Raw genomic sequence first — 27,320 nt, 5'->3', positions numbered from 1 at the left:
GGTGTTGTGGTAAAATGAACAGAAGATGTGCGACTCACCCCCTCCTCCAGAAGCTGTTGACTGACTGACTGATTACTGCCTGAGAGTCACTTCCACCAGCAACAAAGCAGCACAAGCAGCGGCAGTACTGACGTAAACATTGCAATACACAGCGCATTACAAGCATAAGGCATCGGGATAAACTGAAAAATAGCAAGACGGGGATGGGAAATGACTGCTTCGGAAAAGTGAGGATCTCGGTGAGGTGCATCCCTCTGGTTCAAGTGGTGTAATCTGAGGCAATCAAGAACAGTTACGCTCTGAAATGCAATGAATTCTGGAATAATTGTTATGACAAGAGCTGCTGCAGGGCGCCGCATTGCCTGGCCGCTTGTTGGTAGGATAGTGTAATGTTTCTTTTTTTGGGTGATTCTTGTGTTTGGTCTTTGGGGTGGGGATGCAGGGGAAAGGAATACTGTATGGTACCGTTATGTCAGGGTGAGATGCAGGATCAGCCGAGTAGGTTGTATTTAAAAAAAAAAAAAAAAATGCAGAAATGTAGCGCTGTAGGCTACAATACAAATTTAAAAACGTTTGGATTTTATTTAGGAAACTGATTTATTTATTTATTTCCTGGAAATTAGGACTCTCTCGATCTATATAACTGAGATGAACTACAGATGCATTGTTAATTTTGGCCTAAATGGAGATTAATACTAAACATGTTGGTAGCCAAAATGATAGTCAATTCAAAAATTGCAAGTTGAATAGTTAGAAACATGTGTTGTTGTTTTTTTTTTTTTTTTAAAGGTTCGTTGTGAACGTGTAAAAATAAAAGAAAAATGACTCATTTGCAAGCTGGCTTGTCCCCCGAAACACTGGAGAAAGCCAAGGTGGAGCTGAAAGAGAACCCAGACACTTTGCACCAGGACATCCAGGAGGTGAGGGATATGATCATCACCCGTCCAGACATTGGCTTTCTCAGGACAGACGATGCCTTCATCCTGCGATTCCTCAGAGCGAGGAAATTTAACCATTTCGAGGCGTTCAGGTTACTCGCTCAGTATTTCGAATACCGCCAGCAGAATCTGGATATGTTTAAGAACTTCAAAGCAACAGACCCGGGCATTAAACACGCTCTGAAAGATGGCTTTCCAGGAGTGCTATCCAATCTGGACCACTATGGCAAGAAAATCTTGGTTCTCTTTGCTGCAAACTGGGACCAGAGCAGGTAATTATGGTAACATATATATATATATATATATATATATATATATATATATATATATATATATATATATATATGTTTTCTCTCAGTAATTACTTTGCTTAACGAACTTGATGTGTGTTGCCAATTTAAATGGACATGCATTACTGACATTTGGTGCTGCGCATGGTGTACTTCATAGCCCAGATTGGTTTAATGCTTTATATAATTTAAAATGCATACCATACGATAATATTGGCATAGTATGTTAAACTGCATCATCAACTTCACAGGTCATACTGCAGATAATTTAAGGATACCACAAGTGGCTCACCATAGTTGTTACTGAATAGATACAGGACTTTCTATATGAACCAAGGTTGTGCTATCAGGCACAGTAACATCATACTGACTGTATATAAAAACGTTATAGCTACCACCCTGTATCCTTGGAGGTGGGGGAGAATCATCTGAACAGCAATCCCTGTGTACTTTAGAACCTCACAAATATCAGACAGTATATCAAATAATAGTATTAAATAATAACATGTATCTAATATTTTTCCCTACACAGTAGACCAACAATATACTAGAGTGAAACATTGTACCTGGAAAAAATGGAACCCAGGCCTGGTCATCCCCATTTTGTTTTACACAGTTGATCTTTGTTGTTTAACCAAGGCTTATATCAAATAAGCCTTTCTCTGTTTTTTTATTCATTGAATACTGTAGGCCTAGATCCGTGCCTATTTACATTTTTGTTCTCCTGTTTTTTTTTTTTTCTAGAAAAGAAAACCTTTGTGTTACAAAGCTTGAAATAATTAACTCAGGTTAATTAAGGAGCTGCTAGGTGCACCTTAGTTAGTGATGATTATTGGTAGTTCTAACACACTACATTTCTTTTTCTTGTACAAAGGGATGGTGGAAAATTAGCACAGGGGCAAAAGCTTGCTGTACCATAACGTAGTTGAGGAACTTACACTTACCAATGCCCCATATTACATTAAGTGTATTTAACACTAATGGCCAGTAAATAGGCTTACTAATAATTATATAAATATGAATAATAAAGAACAATATACACCAGCTATACAACATCAAGCTGTAATTTAAGGGGTTCTCACTGGAATTACTGCCTTACCACAATGGAATTACTATTAAATGACTACTGATGACTACTACTATTAATTATTATTAAATGACTATTATTTAATACAACTATGATAATACGTCCCATTTTAAAAGTATGAAAAAAAATGAGTTAAAGTATGATGAACAGAACCCATTTGATTACCTTTACTTGACTGAATACATTACGAAACTGTACAAAAATGTACAATCCAGAGAAATGATAAAAAAAATAGATTACATCTTTTAAAAAACAGCTTCCTCATACATAGTTTAATTTGACCTCCTTTAACTCAATTGTAACATTACAAGTTGTTATATATGTTATGTAATCAGGGTTCTCCCCAGGAATTCTGTACAGCTGGGTGGCAGAGTATTATAGCCAGCACTTTTAACAGAAAAATAAAATGGCCTTACCTTAAATATATATAATAAGACAAATAATTTGAATAATAATAAGAAATTGAATAATTCATAATAATCCATCCTAATTTGTACACAGGTTACACTGCTCCATTTACCCCCTGATCCTTTGCAATCTTTTTTTGTGTTTCTGGCAGAGCTTGCACATCATACCACCCAATTTCTTGCTGTAAAAAAAGCCATTTCCATTATTTTTTCCCACATAACATCATACCCACTATCACAATGTTTCTTTTTTATGCACTGGCCCCTTTTGCCGTTCTTCCAATTCATTTTCTAAAAGCTGCTCTTCGTTGACTATATCAGGTTGCTCTTTTTCATTTTCTACATTTCCTTTTTCTTTTACATCATCCATTTTGGTTTGGTAATTTCCACATGTCACTATTTTTGTGTTTCAGGCACTGAAGTGCTTAAAACCCCTTCAACTATGACTGGTTAAATGTAGTGTCAAGACATAACACAGGAAAACAACTGTCATATGGTTCCAAGATTTATAATATCAATTGTGTGTTTTATCCATTTTAATAAAAAAATGGATGATCTAAGTTACTGTAGCCAGACTTTGTAGATTTATGTAAAAAAAAAAAAAAAAACATGAATGTAAGGCCATGAAACTTCAGACAACTTTTAGTTGTAGATGACATCCCTACAGTACAGATATATTCTTAAAAAAAATTGCTTAATCCAAGAGTTCCCCCCCCCCCACCCAAATAAACAACAGCGTTATTTTAATTATGTGGATTGATTTTGCTCCCTGATATGTTGCATTACATTTTCAAGTGAATACATAGACTTGTCATACAACATTCCTACAGTTTGCAGTGACAAACACCCTATGATTATGAACCTTACATACTGTGCCAGCTAAACTGGTTCTGAGTAGAGCGGTTATTATCCCACAGGTAGAAAACTGTTCTTTAGAACCTTGAAACTGGCTTTAAACTGCAACATAAATTTAAAGCAGCATAAGTGATCCAGACACACTTAAAAATATCTTCACAAAAAACCTTTGATCAGTTTATAATGGCATTAATATCCTTCACATTTGTAAATAAATGACCTTGCCTTTTGTTAGGTACCCTTGCTTTCGGCTCTGGACATTTTACTGTCACCGACATAAATAATCTAGCAGGTAATGACCGCTGTGTCAGACATTAATGCTAAATTAAAACAGCTTTTTTAACATTTGCTCTGATTGTGGTATTTTAAGATCCAAAGGTATTCCAGTGGGGGCCACATACAGGTATAATAGTGAAAGGCTGATCTTCTTGTATCACACCAAATTCTAGACACACCATAGGGAGGTCCATTGACATTACTTTGGTATCAGTATATTTCAGTACACTTTAGATTACAGGGCATAAAAAGACATGTAATTGTAATGTAACTTCCAATGGTTCCTGCTCTTACAAGGTAACTACTGTGTAATTAACCTACATGGCGTTTGTCTTGAGAATAATATTTTCTTGCATACCTTTTCCATTTATTTTTCCACACTTATTCCATAAGTAATTAACATGTAAGTTAGATACATTGGCAGATACCTTGTTATTACCATATTATTACATGGTTATGTATGCCGTTTGATTTAACATGCAGCCTGTTGCTAAATATTATGCTATTGTAACAATATTCTTTTTTTTATTTTTTTATTTTAATATTTTACCTGCTCACAGGTATACATTTGTAGATATTTTGCGGGCCATCCTTTTATCCCTGGAAGCCATGATTGAAGATCCAGAGTTGCAGGTAAACGGATTTGTGTTGATCATAGACTGGAGCAACTTCACCTTCAAGCAAGCCTCAAAACTAACGCCAAGCATGCTGCGCCTAGCCATAGAAGGGCTTCAGGTACAATGTTTTATTTACTGTTGGATGTTTGATTTTTAGAACCATAGGGCCATATTCTCAGAGTGCTTATTCTAGTCTTTAAGTAACTCCTGTTTATTTTTAAGATTTAACAGTAATGTACACAACTGAGAAATAAACGTGACAGTGTTTAAGAGACCTTCAATTACATTACTTTCATGTTTGACATTAGTTTTATAAAGTCAGTAGGTGTTTTACTCTTTAACAAAAAATAGGAGCTAAAGGTTGGAGTTAATACTTTTAAAATATGGCCCGTAATCTCTTTATTTATTATAAAATCTAAATAACGGCAACTTTTAGATCAATTGAAAGGACCACAATGTATTGAACGTAACATCTTTGGAACTGCAGATACAGTATCATTCCTCCATTGTTTGGGAACAGAATATATGTCTATATTAACTGGGGTCACACAGACAAGGGACTTGTACTTTGCTGTTGAGTGGGGATACATTGAGGTTGTTTGACTGTCTGTCTGTCCGGTTATCTGTTCGTCACACTTCATGTTACTGATAACTCTAATTTCGTTTTCCATAGAACCAATGTTAAAGCCAGTTTGTCATGCAATGTTACAGAAATACAATCCTACTGAGTAGAACTGTAGTCAAGACTGATTATTTTCCATGATGTCCTGCAGGCATGGTGCAGGCTGGCAGGAATCACACAACAGATGAGATGTGTTTAAGAGCTTTTGCGAACATTTATTTTTTGGATTGTTTAGCACAAAACAAAACATAGCAACCAGCCTTCTGGCTTCTCCTAATAAGTACACTGTTCTAGTCTATAGCTTCTTTACTGGGTCAAAATAAGAGAGTCCCTGCTGTCTTGTTACAGTTCCCAAGAAGTATGTCCTTTGCTTCTACACAGCTCTGTCCAGCTGTAACTGGTAATATATTCTCTCTCCATACTGGTCTGACACATATGACTGGCAGGAATTACATAAATGCCATCTGTTGCACATTTCTACTTGTATTCCAGCCTAGCTTGGAATACTCGCGTGGAGTCTGGTCCATTCAAAACACAAACACTGAACTAAGACATTTTACACCAAGGGGAGGAGGAAAGTCTGTTTTATGTGCGGGGGAACTATATAGATACAAATACTGTCACCAAAATCCTGTGTCACCACAATTAGAGACAGAGTACCACCACAAAAGCGTATTGTTATCATTCAGCTATATTTTGACTTAAAAATGTAGATTTAATTTCTATGACTACAAAACTGTGAAATTAATTCATTCGAATTATAGTATAAAACCATCTTAAAGGCTCAATTTTTTTTTTTTTTAACATTTAACAGCCTTTCAACATTCTTAAAGGAAATGAGATTACAATAAATCAGGTGTGGAAGAGTTACACAGAGGGATGGTGAGCAAACTGAGCAGTCAAACTGAGACCGGTGAGAATGTAAACATCCCTACAACTGTCTCAGTGCAGGGAGAAGGGTGTACCAAGTGCAAACAAAACAGAAGGAGGAACACGCAGCTGAATGTGAAGACATGACTAGCGCGTTCATTATTTATTTTTTGTCTTTTGAATACAAATGTGATGGCGATTAAAACATTGCAGAACTGACAAAAGTATATTAATGTAGTAGTTATAGATATGTATGCCTTTACTTCATCATTTTTGTGTGTGTTCTATAGGCAGTGGGTCAATAGGATTGTGTGCTTTGGGGGAATAGGGAATGTGGATTGATATCCCTAAATGAGGGAAGATTTAGAGGTATGATAAACGATGGATTTTAGCAACAAAAAAAAAATATGAATTTATTTTAATCCCATTTGGAAATCTCAACTACTGTATAAACTACATGGGTATGGAATTCTGAACCATACCTCATTTTATGGCCAGTGTTTTGGGATGCATGATGTTTCTGATTCCTACATGTGTTTTGATATCAGCGTTTTAATAACATTGAACCAGGAGGATCAATCCTTATGAGGGTGAAGATCCTTACAGTACTTGGGAACCACAAGGTCCGTGGTCCAGTCAATATCCAGCCTTCCCTTGTTATTTTCACATACATAATTAAATCCTAACTGTCACCAACATCTTGTTTTCACTTAGTGACACATACAGTATGTTGTGCCCTGAGTTAACAATACGTTATTAAGGTGGCACAAAGAAATAGCCGATTTTTTCATAGGAAGTACTATGGATGAGGGTACCCTTTGTTTGCAAATAATTATTCCCACATAATGTTTTTGGAGCCATTAACAGGCAGGATTTATAGGCAGTAATTTATTTTGCTGTCATTTACACTTCTCGTTTAATCTGGAGTTATCTTTATAGTCTCGTTCATATTTGCCTCTTAGAAAATTAGGTGCCAAAACTCTGAGTTTGTCAACATACAGTGAAGGACAAATGGAAATGATTACTTTGTTAATTGCTTGCCACTGATAAACATGATAATATCTTGGGGAGTTGGGGAGCTGAGTACTACAGTCGACCAAAACATGGAGGAGGCCCTTATAAAAGTTTCCCATAGTAAAAGAGGAAAGTGTAATAAAGCATAGTGAAAGCCTGGTAAAGCATAGGTAGACATTGTAAAGCCTAGAGGGATATGGTGAAGTATATAGGGCTAATCTATAGTGTTGGGCCTTCAGGGATGTGCCAAGATTAAGAAAATGTATTAAGAATGTACATTTAAAATACAAAATGACATAGGGATAATGAAAATGGAAGCTAATTAGGGTTTTCTTGGGATTATCTGGGCCCTCTATGAATTAGGCATTGTACATTTTTGAGCGTGTGCCAAGAAATTAGTTTGACAATTGAATTATCTTGATGTATCTAGACATTTTTGGTTCCCATGGCTAGTCTTGCAATAATTATTTATCTATCTCAGTGTCCATCTTCTGCTCTCTGTCTTTACTATGGTAACATCCAATTTTCCCACTGTGTGGGAGGCGATGTGACACAAAGCAAGCCGTGCCTCTAGTGCATTATTGATATGCAGTCCTGCGGAAGATACTGTTCTGAATCTGACATGAGGAGATTAAATGTCACTGTGGAAGCATATGCAAATCATGTGCCCTTTAGTCGTTGTCTTTTTCAACTGAAAAAAATCCTCTTTACAGCAACAAGGGCAATCAGATAATTCTTCATACAGTTTGTGTTCTAAGAGGCTTTTGCATTTCACACTTTCAGCCGTTGCCAACGCTCTATGAATATTAATACTGCTAATGATAACTATCACTCAGCGAATCGGACATGCAACTCACCCCAGGCACCCCAGGCAGTATCTAATTCAAATCTCAGCTGCAGATTCTGCCCATAGCTGAACTGTGTGGGACTTGCTTGTGGCAAACAGAGTGTTTTCATTTCATGCGGCTCTGCTATTTTCAATTGATGGTGCAGCTGGTGTATCGTATTGAACAAAATAATCTATCACATTGGGATGGAAAGTAAAATAACCAATGTTTTTGTTATTCCTTGCAGATTTGTTAATTTATATATATACATACCCTTTGCCTTAACTCCGTTAATTCACCAGATTTGTAACTACCACTTGGTAAACCTTGGTAACACACTCACAACTCACAAGAGGTATCATTGCCGTGTAAGTATAGTTTAACAAACAATATTTATAACACTTAATACATTGGTAAATAACATTGTTGCAAATAAAGGGTATGTAAACTTTTGACAACAACTATATATATATATATATATATATATATATATATATATATATATATATATATATATATATAAAAGAAGAAAAGTAGCTGAAAAACTGAAAACTCACTACTACAACGTTTCAGTTTCCGCCTTCTTTCACTGCTACATTCAGATAGCGTGGCAGAAATAGGTAGGTAGACTCATTTTGTTTAAGTTTGCTAATGCTATTTTTGACCCATATGTTATTTTAAATAGTGTTATTAAAACAGAAAAACAATCTTTAAAACGTAGAAAGGTGTTTATTACAGGAATATATATTTTCTAAGTACTTCTGTATAAACATAAAGACTACAAGGATACATTTCTTGCAATAATTGATTTTATTACTGTGGTCTTATCTTTAATTAAAACAAAACGAGGTATGGTAATTGATCAATTTGCACTGAAAGATGGATCTCCTTTTCCTCTCTAGTTTCTCAACCTAATTGATTATCTTTCATATATTTCTACATTTCTACATAACACATGATTAAAATACAATTGTTAGGTTTTGTCATATTAGAGTGATAATATTACAGTGATAATAAAAACACTTTGCTTTTATAAACCAACTCTTCAGTTTAAAAACATTTGAGTCAATGTGCTGAAGCTGTCACTTGTTGCAAGAGTGGCCAGAGCTGGCAATGTCATACATGCTGATTAAAGGATTAAGAGATCATCTGCAAATTATAATTAGAAAATGGAAATTAGATTTCCTTTAAACAGAAAGGGAGAGGTAACTGAGAAAGTAAAACATGCATTTAAGGGGAAGGGTAGAGAAGTTTCTCAGTGTATATTACTTAAATATCATTGACTTTTAATTAAACATGTTGGTAGACTGTATGGATAGGAAGTTTAAATGTTTAAATGTGTAAACTTTAAACAAGTGGTCAAACGTTTAATAATATTGTAGACCGGTCACGCGCCACGTTTCACCAAGCTCATATTTTTTTATGTATTAATTTTAGTAATTTATCATCATATACAGTCAGTCCGTCACATATCCGACTGCTGTGGTGCCAGAGTAAGGGCGGATATTATAAAAAGGAAGGGATTTAGTAACTGCCTCCAAGTAGCTTTTCTAATTCGTGCAACAGAAAGATTGACACTGGGGCAGGTTTTATCTTCGGTTGATCTGGCTCTATAGTGGCATGCTGTAGTAGGCATGGTAAGAGAGTTAAAGACAAGCGTTTGTTATATATTTTAATAAAATGGCATCTTTAAACAAAGGAGCGAGGCGAAGCAATGTTTGGAAGTATTTTGAGGAACCGAACGAGTAAACAGTGGTTTGTAAATTATGCCAAACAAAATTGGCATACCACAAAAACACAAGTTCAGTGCTTCCCCATTTTAAGTTTAAACATTCAGAAACTACTGTGGATGAAGCTGCGGATGGCAGTAAAAAGCAAACATCCATAACAACATTTGCTATAGAGAGGGCTGCACAGGGCATGATCACATTATCCCCTATGAGAAGTACAGTGTGTGCAAAACGTGAATGCAGCAGTTTTGAAATCGATTATCCCAAGAATCATCAACTGCTAAATAAATATATTTGTAATGCAACTTTTTCTCCACTACAAGTCTGTCTTAAAATATTTAAGTATGTTTGATTAGTTTTATATTTACAGAGCTTTAAAGTCATTACATTTCGGAAAAGACAATGAAATCTGTTGTATTAATCCTAATAATTTCTCAAAATATTATATAAATCTCACAAAATATCATTGTTTGGATTATACAATTCACCTAGATTACATTCGGCACAAACAAATAATATTTTTCGAAGTGAATTTTATTGTATAGGGCAGCAGTGTGGAGTAGTGGTTATGGGTCATGGGTTCAATCCCCGGTGGGGACACTGCTGCTGTACCCTTGAGCAAGGTACTTTACCTAGATTGCTCCAGTAAAAACCCAACTGTATAAATGGGTAATTGTATGTAAAAATAATGTGATATCTTGTAAGTCACCCTGGATAAGGGCGTCTGCTAAGAAATAAATTATTATTATTATTATTATTATTATTGTATAACAGTTTGTTTTTAAGACAAGTGGCCATTGAATTATCCAGACTTAGCTTTGTAGAAGGTGATGGATTTTGAGATGTGATGACATTTGTTGAGACATACTGCGCCAACGTGTAAAACAATAACAGCGAGGCTGGAAAAACTTAAAGAAAATCGTGCTGCAGCTGTTTATACAAAACTTTTACAGGGAGAAAAAGTTGCAATTACCACAGACTCGTGGACCCCATTCCCCAAACTTCCCATAGGCGGATGGCTTTTTTCACTTGAAATTGTTCTGTATGATTTTGGACCGAACAGCCATTTATGTTTAGTACAGTTTTTATTTGTATGTTGGAACTACTGCACTAAAGTAAAGGACCTCCGAGACATACTTCAAATAGGTAGGTCAGGCATCTCTTTAACAATTTAATGAAAAGCTTGTGGGAATACGTGAATTTAAATATGTTACGTTATTTAGTAATACATGACCATACACAATTAACTGCACAAGGAGGCAAACATAACATTCATTACTTAATATATTACTTGATTGTGTGTTCGATTGGCATTTAAAATAGGACTTGTGGCAATGTTTGGGAGGTTTATGTACACTAGTATGTAGAGGAGAGTGCTGTTGGATTAGAGTACTCGAGTACTTGGAGATTGTACTACTGATATCATATTGTAATATATTTCTTAAAAATATCCCACCCCTATTATCAAAGACTGCACACTTTTTAATTTCTGAGGCAGACTTTTTAATATCAGTCACAGTGCTCTAATTTATCCCTGGTAAGCATCTTTTCCAGAAGTGATACTATCCAAAAATTTGTTGAATATGTATATAGTTCTAGCCCCACTGACAACTTTAATTTTGTTTGATTGAAGAGGACATTTAAATATAAACATTTCAATATATGCTTTTTTTTTTTTTTTACTTTGTAGTTAAGTCTTTACGATGTTAAAATGTTATTTGCTTATTTAGGGTTTCTTTGCTTAGAAAATCCTAACCAGTGCTGTCAGTACACATCAGAATGTAATATAAACATTCATAAAAATGTACCAAAATGCACATCCCTAGTAGATTGGAGACTGAAGTTCTCTCTACAGGATTTATCCACAGAGCGGGGGTAACGTAAGTAGTGGCACTGTGTGCTTCCCCACCTTGCCCTGCAAAGCATGCCTCAAATGTGCCCAGAGAGACATAAGAACATAAGAACATAAGAAAGTTTACAAACGAGAGGGGGCCATTCAGCCCATCTTGCTTGTTTGGTTGTTAGTAGATTATTGATCCCAGAATCTCATCAAGCAGCTTCTTGAAGGATCCCAGGGTGTCAGCTTCAACAACATTACTGGGGAGTTGGTTCCAGACCCTCACAATTCTCTGTGTAAAAAAGTGCCTCCTATTTTCTATTCTGAATGCCCCGTCATCTAATCTCCATTTGTGACCCCTGGTCCTTGTTTCTTTTTTCAGGTCAAAAAAGTCCCTTGGGTCGACATTGTCAATACTGTTTAGAATTTTGAATGCTTGAATCAGATTGCCGCGCAGTCTTCTTTGTTCAAGACTGAATAGATTCAATTCTTTAAGTCTGTCTGCATATAACATGCCTTTTAAACCTGGAATAATTCTGGTCACTCTTCTTTGCACTCTTTCTAGAGCAGCAATATCCTTTTTGTAGCGAGGTGACCAGAACTGAACACAAAATTCTAGATGAGGTCTTACTAATGCATTGTAAAGTTTTAACATTACTTCCCTTGATTTAAATTCAACACTTCTCACAATATATCCGAGCATCTTGTTAGCCTTTTTTATAGCTTCCCCACATTGTCTAGATGAAGACATTTCTGAGTCAACATAAACTCCTAGGTCTTTTTCATAGTTCCCTTCTTCAATTTCACTATCTCCCATATGATATTTATAATGCACATTTTTATTGCCCGCATGCAATACTTTACACTTTTCTCTATTAAATTTAATTTGCCATGTGTCTGCCCAGTTCTGAATGCTGTCTAGATCATTTTGAATGATCTTTGCTGCTACAACAGTGTTTGCCACTCCTCCTATTTTTGTGTTGTCTGCAAATTTAACGAGTTTGCTTACTATACCAGAATCTAAATCATTAATGTAGATTAGGAATAGCAGAGGACCTAATACTGATTGATCCCTGTGGTACACCACTGGATACCGCACTCCATTTTGACGTTTCTCCTCTAATCAGTACTTTCTGTTTTCTACCTGTTAACCACTCCCTAATCCATGTGCATGCATTTCCTTGAATCCCTACTGCGTTCAGTTTGAGAATTCATCTTTTGTGCGGGACTTTGTCAAAAGCTAAATAAACCGCTCCTTTGTTTAAAGATGCCATTTTAAACCATGTCGTATGCTTTGCAGTTATCCATTTTCAATGTTGCATCCTCAAAAAAGTCAATTAGGTTAGTTAGACACGATCTCCCTTTCCTAAAACCATGCTGGCAGTCTCCCAGGATATTGTTACCATATAGGTAATTTTCCATTTTGGATCTTATTATAGTTTCCATAAGTTTACATATAATAGAAGTCAGGCTTATTGGTCTGTAGTTACCTGGTTCGGTTGTGTCTCCCTTTTTGTGGATTGGTATTACGTTTGCTATTTTCCAGTCTGTCGGTACAACCCCTGTGTCAAGAGACTGTTGCATCTTGGTTAGCGGTTTGTAAATAACTTCTTTCATTTCTTTGAGTACTATTGGGAGGATCTCATCTGGCCCAGGGGATTTGTTTATTTTAAGAGCTAGTCCCTTTAACACTTCTGCCTCTGTTATGCTAAAGTTATTTAAAATTGGATAGGAACAGGTCGACATGTCGGGCATGTTGTCCGTGTCCTCCTTTGTAAAAACCTGTGAAAAGTAATAATTTAATATATTTGCTATTTTTTTTTCTTCATCTATGATTTTGCCATTTGTATCTCTTAGACATTTAACCTCCTCTTTGAATGTTCTCTTGCTGTTATAATATTGGAAAAATATTTTGGAATTGGTTTTAGCCCCCTTAGCAATATTGATTTCTATCTCTCTCTTGGCCTTTCTAACTTCCTTTTTGACTTGTGTTTGCAGTTCCAAGTACTCTTTCTGTGTACTTTGTTTTTGGTCCCTTTTAAATGCTCTGTAAAGTCCCTTTTTTCGCTGAATATTTTTTTTTAATTGATCTATTAAACCATTTTGGCCATTTTGTTTTAGATTTAGATTTGTCTACTTTTGGGATGTAATTGTTTTGTGCCTCTAGTACTACATTTTTTAAAAAACAGCCATCCTTTTTCTGTGGATGTTTTCTCTATTTTACTCCAATCTACTTCTGTTAGTCTCCGTTTCATACCTTCATAGTTTGCTTTTCTAAAATTGTAAACCTTAGCTTTAGTCATTACTTTTGGGGTTTTAAAAAATATTTCAAATGAGACCATGTTGTGGTCTGAGTTTGCCAATGGCTCTCTGACCTCTGTTTTAGTTATTCTGTCTTCATTATTTGAAAAGACTAAATCAAGGCATGCCTCCCCTCTAGTCGGTGCCTTGACAAATTGCGTTAGGAAGCAGTCATTTGTCATTTCCAACATTTCAATTTCGTCCGTCGTGCCCCCCATCTGGTTTTCCCATTTTATATGGGGGAAGTTGAAATCCCCCATTAGTATGGCTTCTCCTTTTCTACACGCATTTCGAATGTCATTGTACAACAGATTATTTTGCTGAGCGTCTGAATTTGACGGTCTATAGCATGCTCCTATTATTATGCCCTTTGAATTTGTGTCCATTATTCTGACCCATATTGATTCTGCATTGTTTCCTTTGTCCTGATTTAACACCTGGGCTTGAAGACTATTACTTATGTATAGCGCTACCCGTCCGCCTCTTCTGTCCTGCCTGTCTTTCCTATACAGTGTGTACCCACTAATATTATATTTGTCTCCATCACTCTCAGACAACCAAGTTTCTGTAACACCTATCACATCGTAGCTACTTGTTAGTGCACTAGCTTCAAGTTCTAACATGTTGTTTCTGAGACTTCTAGCATTAAGATAAATACATTTAATAGTGGTCTTACCTGAGTTGTTGCCCTTGTTTTGATGTGGTCTCCCTTCTGTTTTTTTGTTTTCTCCCCCCTTCCTTTCTAGTTTAAATGCTTCTGGACCTCCTGAAGGATCCTTTCTCCCGAGTAGATTGGTTCCCTTTCTGTTTAAGTGCAGTCCGTCCCACCTGTATAGATAGTCCTTGTTGTAGGATGTGCTCCAATGTTCAAGAAAGGTGAAGCCTTCCTGTGTGCACCACGATTTCAGCCATGCATTTTGATTTTGTATTTCCAGCTGTCCATATGGTCCTTTGCAAGGCGCCGGCAGTATCCCAGAAAATACCACAGTTTTGGTCTTGTCTTTTAATTTCCTTCCTAGCTCTCTGAATTTGTTTTGCAGGGATCTTGGCCTGTCTCTACCAATGTTGTTTGTACCAATGTGGACGACTACTACTGGGTCATCTCCTGTTCGTTCTAGGAGCCTGTCCACATTCTCAGTGATGTGCTTGACTGAGGCTCCTGGAAGGCAGCACACTGTTGTAGTAAGGGGGTCCAAACTGCGAACTGAACTTGCTGTGTTTCTCAGTATGGAGTCCCCAACAATCATGACCTCTCTTCTTTTTGCTGCCTGGTCAGCACTGTTTATAGGGTCCTGGGTGTTGTTTCTTTCATTCTCTTGATGTTGGTTTTTGTCATCTAAATGTTGAAGTGGCTCAAATGTGTTGGATGTCTGGATTTCTGGTGGTTGTGTTTGACGAAGTTTCTTTTTTTCCCTGCTTCTGCCTATCTGAACCCAGCTGTTTCGACTCTCTTCCATCTCCCTGGTGGCTTTCAGTCTGCTAGGGGTGCAGACTTCCATGAATTGTGGGTGTGTCAGCTCCTCAAGCTCCTGTTGCTGTCTCATTTCCTCCAGCTCCTTTTCTAGCAGGCTTAATCGCTGAAGCAAGTCCTGGATCGTGCGGCACTTTACACAAACTTGGTTGAGCTCTGTTGGGTTTTCTCGGATTTCCCACATCATGCAGTTGTCACAGATTACTGGCTTGAAGACCATTTTTTTTTAAGTTTTGTTTAGCTTCTGCAGCTGTCAACCTGCTTTCAACTGCTTCTAACTGCATTGTACTTGTCCACTCGTACTTCTCCCACGATGTCGCTTCCACACGCTGTCGCTGGGAAGCCCCCTTAAAGGATGAGAGAACGTTTCTGTCTCAAAATAGGAACTGGGAACTGTTTATAAGAGCTTTGCCAATTGTGCCAATTTGTTTGGTGGTTTTGTGAAGACCTAAGAAGTTAGAAAGGCTTATGCCTAACCCACTACGCCCCCTAGCACCCCCTCACTTTCCTTGTTGATATCTTTACCATGTCTCCATTAAAACTTTTGAGTGGCAAATGCACTTTAGTTGTAATAATTCTGAGTGAATGTGTCACTCAAAATGTCTGCAAGATTTACTCTTCATTACTAACTGAGTTTGTAAACTTTAAAGCATTTCAATGAATACAATGTTTACATGACTACTATCAGTAATTAGCTACCATTTAAATCACAACTTATAATTAAATGGCCTGCATTGCATTTGTAAGTGTTTTCTGCCTGTCTCTAATCGTTTTTAGAGTGGTTCCACTTGTGTGTAGACAAACCATGTGCCACAAAAATAATGTGTGAGGAGCAACTCTTAAATGTATAAGAGGTAGTCGGCCAGCACATAAAACAGGTGCAGCATAGTTCTGCCAGTGCAACGGATCCAGACCCTCATCTCTGCTTTCATCCTTAAAAAAAAACACTTTTCATGTAAACAACCACAGGCTAGACACTGTGCAGTCCTGCATCGTTTTTGTAAGCAGAACAATGACAGTCAATGGACGGTCGACCATTTTGTTTTTTTACCTTCCAGCTTCTATTGCAGCCTGCATGTTCTTTAGATTTCATAACAAAAGCTATCCCTTCAAGCTCATTCTTCCTTGCTATAAAGTTATGTGCTTAGGTGCTGTTTCATTATACGATTAGACTGAAACAACACACGGCTGTAGGACCACCATGGGCAGTTAGGATTTTCCATTGGGCATTCAAACATTTTTAGAGGAATAGACTTCCTCATGAAACATAAGCAATGTTGCAGTCTTGGCCAGCTGACCACATACTATCATCCTGTTGTCAGATCTGCTGTCTTGCCCATTGTTACTGAATGTAACTTGTAACATGGAGGTGCAGCTTTAATAGATAACAGAATAAATGTCAGGTGTGACGTTAGCATATGAATGTTAACCTGTCACACAAGGAAAAGCCTTTTTACTCAAAAGTATGTCTATTTTTTTCCACTTTCTGTTCAACCTTTGTGTGCCATACCAGCCAAACAAATCATATTATAATGGGGATGTCAGTGAGGTTTCCCGAATTATGAGAACACAACCTGTAATACCGGTAGCTGCAGACCCAGGTGTGTTCATGGTCTTCCCAATGCATGCTTTGATTAACCCAGATTGGGTTTACAGTGCCACATTGTTGTATATGTTATCTAGATAAATCAGAAGCTTTCTTTTCTAATTAGCAATTTACTTACTGGATGGTGGGGTCTGTATCACTTATTATCCCCTGTCATATGCCTGCCTACAGGGATATAGTGGAGGCACCTGTATGATGTACATATTTAAGTGATAGAGCCGTAGGCGAGGGCGCTAACGAAAGTCAAGGTCATCTACCACACGTAGAGCACGCATCGAGAGGGCTCTATCGCTATTAGAAAAATATTTATTTTTTTATTTTCTCTTTATCTTGAACTTCTGATATTTCACCGGGTAACCTTCTGCTGAGGAAAATAGTAATTAGAATTAGAATAGAAAATGGACATACACGTACAGAACAGTTTTTATTATTATTATGACATTGCCAGATAAATTAACGGTAGGATTGTTGAATAGTCTGTGTAGTATAGAGTCGGACTCAAAACGTGTTGTTGGAGGCGGGGCATCAGTCAAGCTGGAAGGGAGTGGATTGGCTGGTGCGGAAAGAACTGAAACAGGATTGGCAGTTTGACTGGCGATTGTTGACCAATCGTGTCTTTCCTGTTGGTTTGCTGTCCAGTAGCTGTAAATTGAGCCTTCATTACTGGGTCCTGTCAAAGACATGATTTTCCTTGTCTCTAACAGCATCAGAAAGTATCAATGTTTTTGTAGCTTCTTTATGTTATAAGATTAGTTGTAGATTAGAATGGTAAGGGGAAAAGCTTGTATTTATGTGCCGATTGATTTAAAATTGAATTCACAGTTAAGCACTTCAACGTTCCAGCGGGCATCTATGCAAAATACAAGCCCGCTAGATCTGGAAGTTGATTGGCTGTTCGCACGCAATCATTTTCTAAATATAGAGAAAGAATCGTATATATCCAATTGTAATGAAACTTGGGATATTTTTTTATTGAATATTTCAAAATCAGGAGGTATATGAAGGCGCCATGTCTGTCTGTATGTCACATTTACATTTGTAGTGTACCCCCCATTTGTAGAACAATCATTGCATATGTAAGTGATTAGTCAAGTGAAATGTTTAATAAAAGATTTGATTAAGAACACACTTGATTTGGGGAAAACAGCTCCTTAATGTGCAAATAAAACATATATCTAATAGTTGGATTTGAACTGCACGGCCCATTTTGCAAATAGTGCTCATATATTTCAAGAATAAGACTCTTTCTTAATGACCAAATGTATCAGTTTCCTGTATTGTTGTATGCCTGTCTCATTTATACAGTGTAATAATAGCATTTAAAACTCACAAAATACATTTTTTGATATTTACTGTTGTCAAGCAAGTCAGCTATAACACTTGTTGACTTAAACTCACACATCTCTTCAGTATTTTATTTTACTAATCCTTTTTTTTTTTTTTTTTTTTTTAATAAATTTAGTCGTTGCCAATTATTTTTTATTATTTTCTCCCAATTTGGAAATGGCCAATTATTTTTAGGCTCTGCTCACCGCTACCACCCTTTTGCTGACTCGGGAGGGCGAAGACGAACACACGCTGTCCTCCGAAGCGTGTGCCGTCAGCCGACCGCTTTTTTTCACACTGCGGACTCACCATGCAGCCACCCAAGAGCTACAGCGTCGGAGGACAACGCAGCTCTCGGGCAGCTTACAGGCAAGCCCGCAGGCACCCGGCCAGACTACAGGGGTCGCTGGTGCACGGTGAGCCAAGGACACCCTGGCCGACCTAACCCTCCCTCCCCCCGGGCGGCGTTCGGCCAATTGAGCGCCGCCCCCCGGAAGCTCCCGTCCTTGGTCAGCTGTGGAATAGCCTGGACTTGAACTTGCGACGTCCAGACTATAGAGCGCATCCTGCACTCCACGTGGAACACCATTACTGGATGCGCCACTCGGGAGCCCACTAATACTTTCTTTTATATATACTTGTGGCAATGTGCCCCGCCCCTGTGTGCATTTGTGTGTTATATGTTGTATGTTGCGTGCGTGTGTTAATGTTGGTGTATAGAATGGTACACAGGATATAAACGGGTCTGTGTTTCACGTGTGATTTAAAAGGTAGATTTGTATTTAGGCACGAGGAGGGCACAAATCACTTCACGTGCTGGTTAAATGTAATATGTGAGCACGGGGTTGCACAGAATTAATTCATGTGCTGGGATTCAAGTGAATAATTAATTAGTAATTGAATCCCAGCACAACAGTATATATAGATGCACGTTTCATTCAGTCAGGGTTGGGTGTTCGGAAGAGGAGAACGGGTGAGAGAGAGAGAGAGGAGTAATTAAAAGTAAAAACGTGCAAGATAAGTGTTTGTTCTCACCGTGTTTGTTTGTCTGTCCGTGCACCGTTTGTTTAGTGTCAGTCGTTTTGTCTGTCTTTATTTTGGCGTCAAGTGCCGTGTCCTGTTTTGTATTCCGTTGTTTAAACCTTTTATTTTGTTATTAAACGCTGAGTGCAGCCATTGCACTCGGCTCATCATCACAACCACCGTCTCTGTGTATTCCTTTCTGGTCTGACGCCACCCACTCTGGCCGTCTTTGTGACAATACTATAACATAGTTAGGGGCTGAGTGAAGCTTTTATGATAGGAAAATAACATCTCCATCTACAGTCTGTCACAGAACAGTAGCCTTTCATATAAAAGTAATCAAAGAAACCCAGCAGGTAAAGGCTTACGCTGATACTGGATATGTAATAAATGGAACAACACACAGAAAAGACTAGCATGTGTATAAAATAGGATTTCTTTCTTAGATTAAGCCTTCATTTACACTCTCTGTAGCCAACAGACAAGTCTTTTTTTTATCCCAAAAGCTAACAATTTTTCATTTTCATTTCTCACAGGATAGCTTTCCTGCTCGATTCGGGGGAATTCATTTTGTTAATCAGCCCTGGTACATCCACGCTCTCTACACCGTCATACGGCCTTTTCTAAAGGAAAAGACAAGGAAGAGGGTAAGAAAAAAGCATGACTAACTTCATGCAGAGAGGCAGGTCCAAATCCAAATCCACGCAGGTGCACAGCTGACAGCATTTTTTTCAAAGGGTATTGGATGAGCAGGTGAAGCACATCTGTAAATCTGTAAGGAAGAAAAAATACTTCACAGGGTTCATGACAGCAGGCACTCTTGAACGTAGCTCATCCCTCAGTGCAGAGGCTGCACTGACTAACCTGTCCATCAAGTTTCCATAAAGCCTCCTGGGTGTCCCTGGAATGATAGTGTTTGTGGAAAACCACCACCAGAAAATGTACATACCGTTTACACACACAGAAGTGTGCAATGTATTGTGACAACCAACAGATGTACTACAGTAGCCCAAATCATAGAAACCTTCACAGTAAAAGTGGGAATATTCAGCTATTTACTTTTAGAAATTGACTATCCAGTTACCAGTATAGTCTTTACTGGATCGTTATCAGTATTTATGAGAGAAGGGGGAGTAAGGATTAAATGACTCTTTGATAATAATTGGAAACACAGCATGACCTTCTATTATTAACATTATAAAAAGCCAATAAATAGATAACAGGCAAGGGTTTACAATTTCAATGCAATCATACTGTCTTAGCAGCTGTTAACTTTAATTATAGATATTTATCGAAAAGTATCCATCTGTTTTGATTTTAGGCAATTACTGATAGACACGAATAACTGATGAAGCTTGTAACAACTACTGTACAAAAATCTACACAGTATGGTCTGCTTGTTTTTTTGTTGTTATTTTTTTTAATTGTTTAATTACTATAAATGCAACCACTCAGCATAGGTGGTGAGTGGCATTTTCTGTACAATTATATTCTATTTAGCTAGATTTGTACCTGTTTTTCTTAATGATTACTATAGCAAGCATAGTACTTCAGAACCTGCCTAGTATAATCAAATAAGAGACAATGTAGAAAAAAAAAACCTTGGGAAATTATTTGACATAAAAATGTTTTTGACTTAATTCATTATGTGCATTTTTATAATGTTTTAGCATTATATAATTGCAGATACTAAAGTAGTACAGTTAATAACAGGACAAAGGCAACCCGCAGTACAACCTGTGAATGGAGTGTGGTGGTAACGTACTGGAATATTCACTGCTATTGATTATTATTGTTCATACCTTGTTTTCTTTTTACTGCCTTGGCAGATATTTATGCATGGAAACAATCTGAACAGCTTGCACCAGCTTATTCACCCTGAGATCCTGCCTTCTGAATTTGGAGGGATGCTGCCACCGTATGACATGGGCACCTGGGCTCGAACGCTTCTAGACCACGAGTATGACGACGATCCTGAATACAACCCAGAATCTTACAACCTGGCAGTGGAAGAGCTGGAAAAAGATTTATCGCCGAAAGCCATGAAGAGGTACATTTTTTTCTTTTCATGTATTTATAATTGAAATAAATAGTGTGTCAAATATAGTCTTGCTGTGGAGTACCGTCATAATAGAGGGTGCTCTTTAGACCAAAGACAATGCTGTTAACAATGGTGTTTATTATAAACTTGTCGTAATTTTTTTTCGACAAAGTATTCTTACTTTTGTCATTATAAAAAGTTACTGTACCATTTGCAAATATGTTAAAAAGTAACACATTATATAGACAATGATATGTCAAATTAGTCGTAAGCAGCCTGTATTATGAGTGTTGTAGAGGTTTGTCATATGAAAATGCAACACTCCTAAAACTAAAGTATAAGTGACATGCAGGGTCTTGATTTTCTAGATGTCTGTATCTGTTTCTACAGACTTGCATGCGTGCATCTTATCAAGCCTCTAAGGTTAATGTAGCCTTTTGAAGTTAAATCTATATACATTATAAGTTGTAATTTTAACTGCTGGATTATGACATGCCAGTGTATAAAGATCTTCATATTCAATTTACTAGATGAAAGACGACAGAACAAATATAAAGTTAGACATAATATCAAGTCAACTGGGAAAATCAATTTCAAGACCTTGTATACCTTTCATATAACTAAAGTAGTGCAATACCTTTTTTATTTACTATATGTAAAATAAATGTTACTATTTCTATGAGCATTGTGTTATGATATCTAAGCCTTCTAGAAATCCTCACACCAGTTAAAATAAAATGTGCCCAAAAAGACTGTGACTAGTAGTAAAACAGATAGGTGAATATATTGAAACTTTTTAAAATCGCTTTTTATTTAAGTTAAAATTTAAAAAGTGCGAAATCATGTAAACTAATTTATTTCCACAGCGATTTTCAAAAAATGAAACGCTGTAAAGTAAAACTGTAGGATTGCATAGTAGAAGGATGCACAAATCTGGTCCTCAGTGTCCTGAGCGATCCTGGTCTATTTATTTAAACCAGTTTTACCTCCTTCCTGGTCTTAATCAATACATTATTTCAAATCTGGAGGACTCTGGACCTTCAGGACTCCATTTGTACAGCCCTGAATTAGATAATACTTTTTCATTTCCTTACAGATCACAGTCAGTGGTGGAACCTGGAGTCTTAAAGCGTCCGGATAAGGAAAAAAGTGAAGAGGAAAACTTGCAGCCTTTACTTTCACTTGACTAATCACTTACATATACAACGATTGTTCCACAAATGGGGGGTACACATGGCATTCCTGAACAAGCAACATAATGGAAATAAATGAGGGAAGATAATGAAAAAGAACTGACAGCAGTTTTTGGTATGGATGCTGCAAAAATAAATTTGACCGTGATTATTCTAAACGTCTAGGTGCTGCAAATGAATGAAGGAATCAATATTTTATTGTTAAGTGCCAATATAAAATTGTAAATACACTTGAGTTCTACACTTTTGATTTCTGAATCATTGTAACACTGTCCAGACTGAATCTGGAAATGTGTAATAGTTGTGAACTATCCCGTAACAAATTGTTGGTTAAAAGAAACAGACACACACACACACACACACTAAAAGAAAAACGGTCAGGTCTGTTTTGTTTCTAGCCTATTTAATGGTGGGTACAACTCAGAATTTAAATAATAAGAAGGCTTGTATAAGTTGCACTTACAGTGATGGCATTGTCAAAATCATGTGGGTCTTTTACCATTATCACATTTAGGGCTCCAGTAAAATATATGCTGGTAGAATGTTGTGAAACTTCATATTGATGACTGCAGTATGTAAAGGTGTTTATTATCATTATGAATGTTGTACTACTCCTTCACTGAAGTCTATGTAGTTTAAACCTAAACCCAAGTTTCTATGTCTTAAAGCAGACCTCCCTTTACGTTGAAAGCCATACTATATTCAATTAGGTAAATACTTATTCTTAAGAACTCGTATCACAATGGCAACTTTTAAAAACCAATGAGTTCACCTGCAGTTATAATGTATGTCAGTTCTATATTGCTGCCCACATAAAGAAATATTCGTCTTCACAAAAAATCTTGTTTTCAAACCGTACAATAATCAAATATTTTTCAAACGTGTGATCCAAAAATATCAGACCTTTTTAAAAAATAAATCATGTAAACCACTCCCCCTGTACCCCCCCCCCCCCCCATACATTATTTAAAAAAAAAAAATCTAAAGGAGTCAATACATTATTTTAAAAAGTATCACACTTCCAACTGCATCACTATTCTTGTATGAGGATACAGTATATGGTATTCTCAGCTAGGGCTGTGGAAATAATCTTCAGAGGAATTACCTTTAGGAATGTGTTTTTGTAAGCAGTTATTAAATTCAACTAAACAAGCCTATTCATTAATGTGTTAATTTCACAACAAGAAAAGCTGACTTCCCCTTAACTTTACAATTGAGTACCAATCAATGGCAATTAACTTCTGCATTCAGTGAGTTCAAAGCAGCTTCAAAGCAAATTCTCCTTCCACACCAGGCACTGGCATTCTTACAGGGTTCTCCCCAGGCCTGTTCGGCTGAAAAAACCCGATCCGCCCGTCTTGCAGATGCCACTGTGCCTTTAACAATAAGGATTGACTGCGCTTCTAGCAGACTAGATCAGTTGCGTGTTGCTGGGTGAAAAAATATAATCTTGGAACCACATGCTGTGTTACGACTTGACATACAAATCAGAAAGTTGAAGGGGCGGGTTTTCTGTGTTAAGCACTTCGAGAGGCTAAAACGTTAAAAATGACTGCTAAAAAAATAACCAATTATTTTCAAAGCAAAAATAGTGACACTGAATGCAGGGGGTCAAAATAAGCTGGCGATCTGCGCAATCCACCGCCTAATACTATATTTGCGCCCGCTACTTTATTAAAAAATTATTAAGATTATTTTTGGGTATTATCATTCAGTCCAGGTGATATATAATACATAATGTGCATATGCACCAAAAAAAAAAAAAAAAAGCGTATTCCTTTTGTTGTGATATCGTAACAATATGTACCCAGCTGCTTGTGAGAGGTATTGGGGGTTCATCTATAGATATGATGGTGACCAAACGTGTGTGAGTACTGTTGTGTTAAAATGAACAGTTGCATTCAAAAAATGTAGAACAGCGAAAAAACAAAAATAGACATGCATTAACAAAATGCCCTGAAAACTCAACATAAAGAAAACAATTTAAATGAAGCAATGAGCTCAATAATTAAGCTAAAAAGGAAGTGAAAAGGTTATCTTTTTTTTCTGCGAACTCCAAAAACCCTACGTTATCTTTCCCCAGTCAAATCGTAGAGTGCCTAAATAAGCACGGTAATTTACCATAATAAAAAACAGTAATTAAAAGAAAATGTAGAACATAAAAAAATGCAACCAGATATAGTCAACGAAAGACAACACATTATTCAAATTCTTTGTCGTATTATATATTTAAGGTAAGGCAAGTTTATTTTTTTGATAAAAGTGATCCTGGCTATAATGTTCTGCTGCCCGGCTGTACAGAATTCCTGGGAAGAATCCTGTCTTACATCCATACTGCTGTACCAAGGCTGTAAACTGACAAGGAAAATATGACACTAAACTGGAAAATGCATACAATTGACCTTTCCTTAAACCAAATTTAGAACTAAGATACCGCTGTGGATACTGGGATATGTATTTCTATGTCGAGATTCAATCTGTGTGTCAATAAACCATGATATTTTCTTGCCCAGTAATTTGCCCAATCCCACAATTCACCGCAGAGATGTTGCATTTCCAAAGACGCAAGCAAAGTGAAATCAAAGTGATTTGATATCAACAGGAGAAAAGAAAAGTACGAAATAATCGCAGATCATGACAGGTTATATATTAAATCTCACTGTCACATTATTATTGCTTAGTACTCAAAAACTGTAAACAAAGGCAACCCAAGGGAATGCTTTCGTTGTGTTGAGTTAATAACAGATTGTTTTCCATTTCATTATCACCAACTTAAAACATCTTGAAGGGATGTTCTCTGGAAATGTGTGTATCTGCACACCCATATTCTCCACTTAAATCTATGAGTAATAGTGTGTTAAAGTTGCAGATTCCATTCTGTATATAGAGCTGGTGTCCTAATATTTTGAGTAGTATATTTGCTACTGAGGGAGTCACTTTTTGTTGTCACAGTTTATGAGGGGGTTGATTTCGATTGAGCTTAGGGAATGAGCTCACAACATTTTAGTATGTTGGCAGCTGATATTTAAAGCCAGTAGTAAATGAATGTACAGTACCTTGCATCTCATTTCAATGTAAGCCATTATAGCCTAGTACAAGGAACTGTCTCTGTCAATTTAGTTGTATTATTTTTTGTATTATTATTTTTTTGTGTTTTGCTTTTGTTTCCTTTTCACAGAAAAGATTGTTCATATCCTAGTTATAGGATAACATAATTTACACATAATATTGTGTGACCATTTTCATAGACATGTTCAAAAATACTAACCATATATATTTCTATTTATCTGCCATCTTGTATTACTGTTCATGTTTACTGATGTAAAAAAAAAAAAAAAAAAAAGCTGACCTTGTGGGATTACTGAATTTAGGAAGTCAATTATGGAATCCCAAAATGTAACCTTTACCACTGTGTGTGGTAACAATTAAGGTACACTGGATGTATATTTGTGCTGTCTTACAAAATGAGACTCCATATGATTGCTTATCACTATCTAAACAGATCAGTTATAGAATGTAGATCATTCGAAAAAAAAAAATTTTGGTACAGTACACGTGTCTCACAGTCAAAGTGACAAATAACTCTTATCAGCAGAACAGCAGCAATGAACTGTGCACTACAGTCAGGTGGGATGTTAGGTTATTTGTGGGCAGAATGTTCACTCAAAAGAACAAGATGTTATTTTCTGATGTGGTTAAACTGCAGTGTCGTTCTCTGTGAACAGCAAACCGCAGCACCGCTTTTCAATTGTTTTAGTGAAGCTTCTGATACAATTCAGTGCGTGACTAGCCTGCAAGCCTCAGCTCTCAAATGCCTATTAAATGTTATAAACACTGGCTCTAATAACTGCTGTGAATTGTAGCAGTTATTAGGTCTACTGGAAACTGGATAATCGTGCTGGAAATGTCAGCTCTAACGCTGTCATAGTGTTTAAAATTAAGACACAGATAGCACTTCTCAATGCTTTAGGCTGTAAAGGGTACTATGTTGTATTATCAGTGTTACACAGTATTTTTGGACAGTGTTATTGTATTATTAAAACATACTGTATTGACTGATCAAAAAAAAACATGAAATGAAGGTGTTTTCAATTATTCAGTGTTATGATGTAACTTGCTACCTTTAGACAATAACATTGATCTTTGGGTCTATTTAGAATGGTGTATTCCACAGGCTTTATGATTAAAGACTTCGTATTTATTGATTGCACACCTGTCTGTTCCATCCATATAGTAACTCACATAATGCTTTGCAGTTTCATAAATGTTCACTAGCAGCCAGTGGGTTGCTATTAGGAATGGCCTTAGAGGTAGGCTACTCCTTGTTGTGTGTTTCTTGTAGTGACTGTACATTTTAGGGTATTAAAATGGTTTAAATCGTTTTATTTTAGCAGTGATATCGTATACAGTATCTTGCTACAACGCCAAATGTATTATTGTTGCTTAAGTTGGGAGTTCATAAAAAAATAAAAACAATAACAACAATGATTTGATCTTCCAGTTGTAGTATGGGCGGCCTATGGAAAAAGCCCAAGAGAACGCTTATATTGGAGAAGGCCATTGTTCTTCCCCAAGGAGTTAAAATAGCTGATGAATAATTCCATGTCTTACCTGCTTGCATCTCTGTTCACTATATAGGTCTGAAATGTGCAATTTGGAAAGCAGCACAATTTACTAAAACATATTATTTTCATTTTTAAGCACGATATGTGATACTACACTGGATTAACCTTCAGCAGAACACCTTGTGGAACATAATGATTACAAAAAATAAAAAATTCTGTTTACAAGGTTTGCTTACATGTCTCGCCCTTCTTTTTTTTATATGAAATTGAGGGGAAATTGTTCCCACCCCCTCAGGGCCTTCTTCCCTGTCATTAATAAACCAACTGCTTCTCCTCTTGACTGACATGCTATGAAGCCAGCAGCATCCTTTGGCACCAAAGATACTGAGGTGAGGTGAGATAGGGTGAAACAACCTGAGGCAAG

General features: G+C 36.8%; 1 protein-coding gene across 3 annotated transcripts; it reads left to right on the top strand.

Annotated features, from left to right (window-relative positions):
• Positions 1–27,121, top strand: LOC117402700 (clavesin-2). 3 transcript variants are annotated; one of them, XM_059024078.1, is made up of 6 exons: positions 1–227; positions 790–1,210; positions 4,414–4,588; positions 19,634–19,744; positions 20,927–21,147; positions 22,235–27,121. In XM_059024078.1, the coding sequence occupies exons 2-6, from the start codon at positions 822–824 to the stop codon at positions 22,326–22,328; spliced, it is 990 nt and encodes a 329-aa protein (XP_058880061.1). In that variant the 5' UTR covers positions 1–227; positions 790–821; the 3' UTR covers positions 22,329–27,121. The 3 variants fall into 3 exon arrangements, with proteins under 3 accessions (XP_058880061.1, XP_033859980.1, XP_033859979.1); XM_034004089.3 differs by having other exon boundaries at positions 1–239; XM_034004088.3 differs by having other exon boundaries at positions 2–376.
• The last annotated feature ends 199 nt before the right edge of the window (positions 27,122–27,320 follow it).

Source organism: Acipenser ruthenus, chromosome 5, assembly GCF_902713425.1.
Source record: "Acipenser ruthenus chromosome 5, fAciRut3.2 maternal haplotype, whole genome shotgun sequence".
Classification (NCBI taxonomy): Eukaryota; Metazoa; Chordata; class Actinopteri; order Acipenseriformes; family Acipenseridae; genus Acipenser; species Acipenser ruthenus.
The sequence above is the reverse complement of the archived record's forward strand: the minus strand, read 5'-3'. Positions and strand labels throughout refer to the sequence as shown.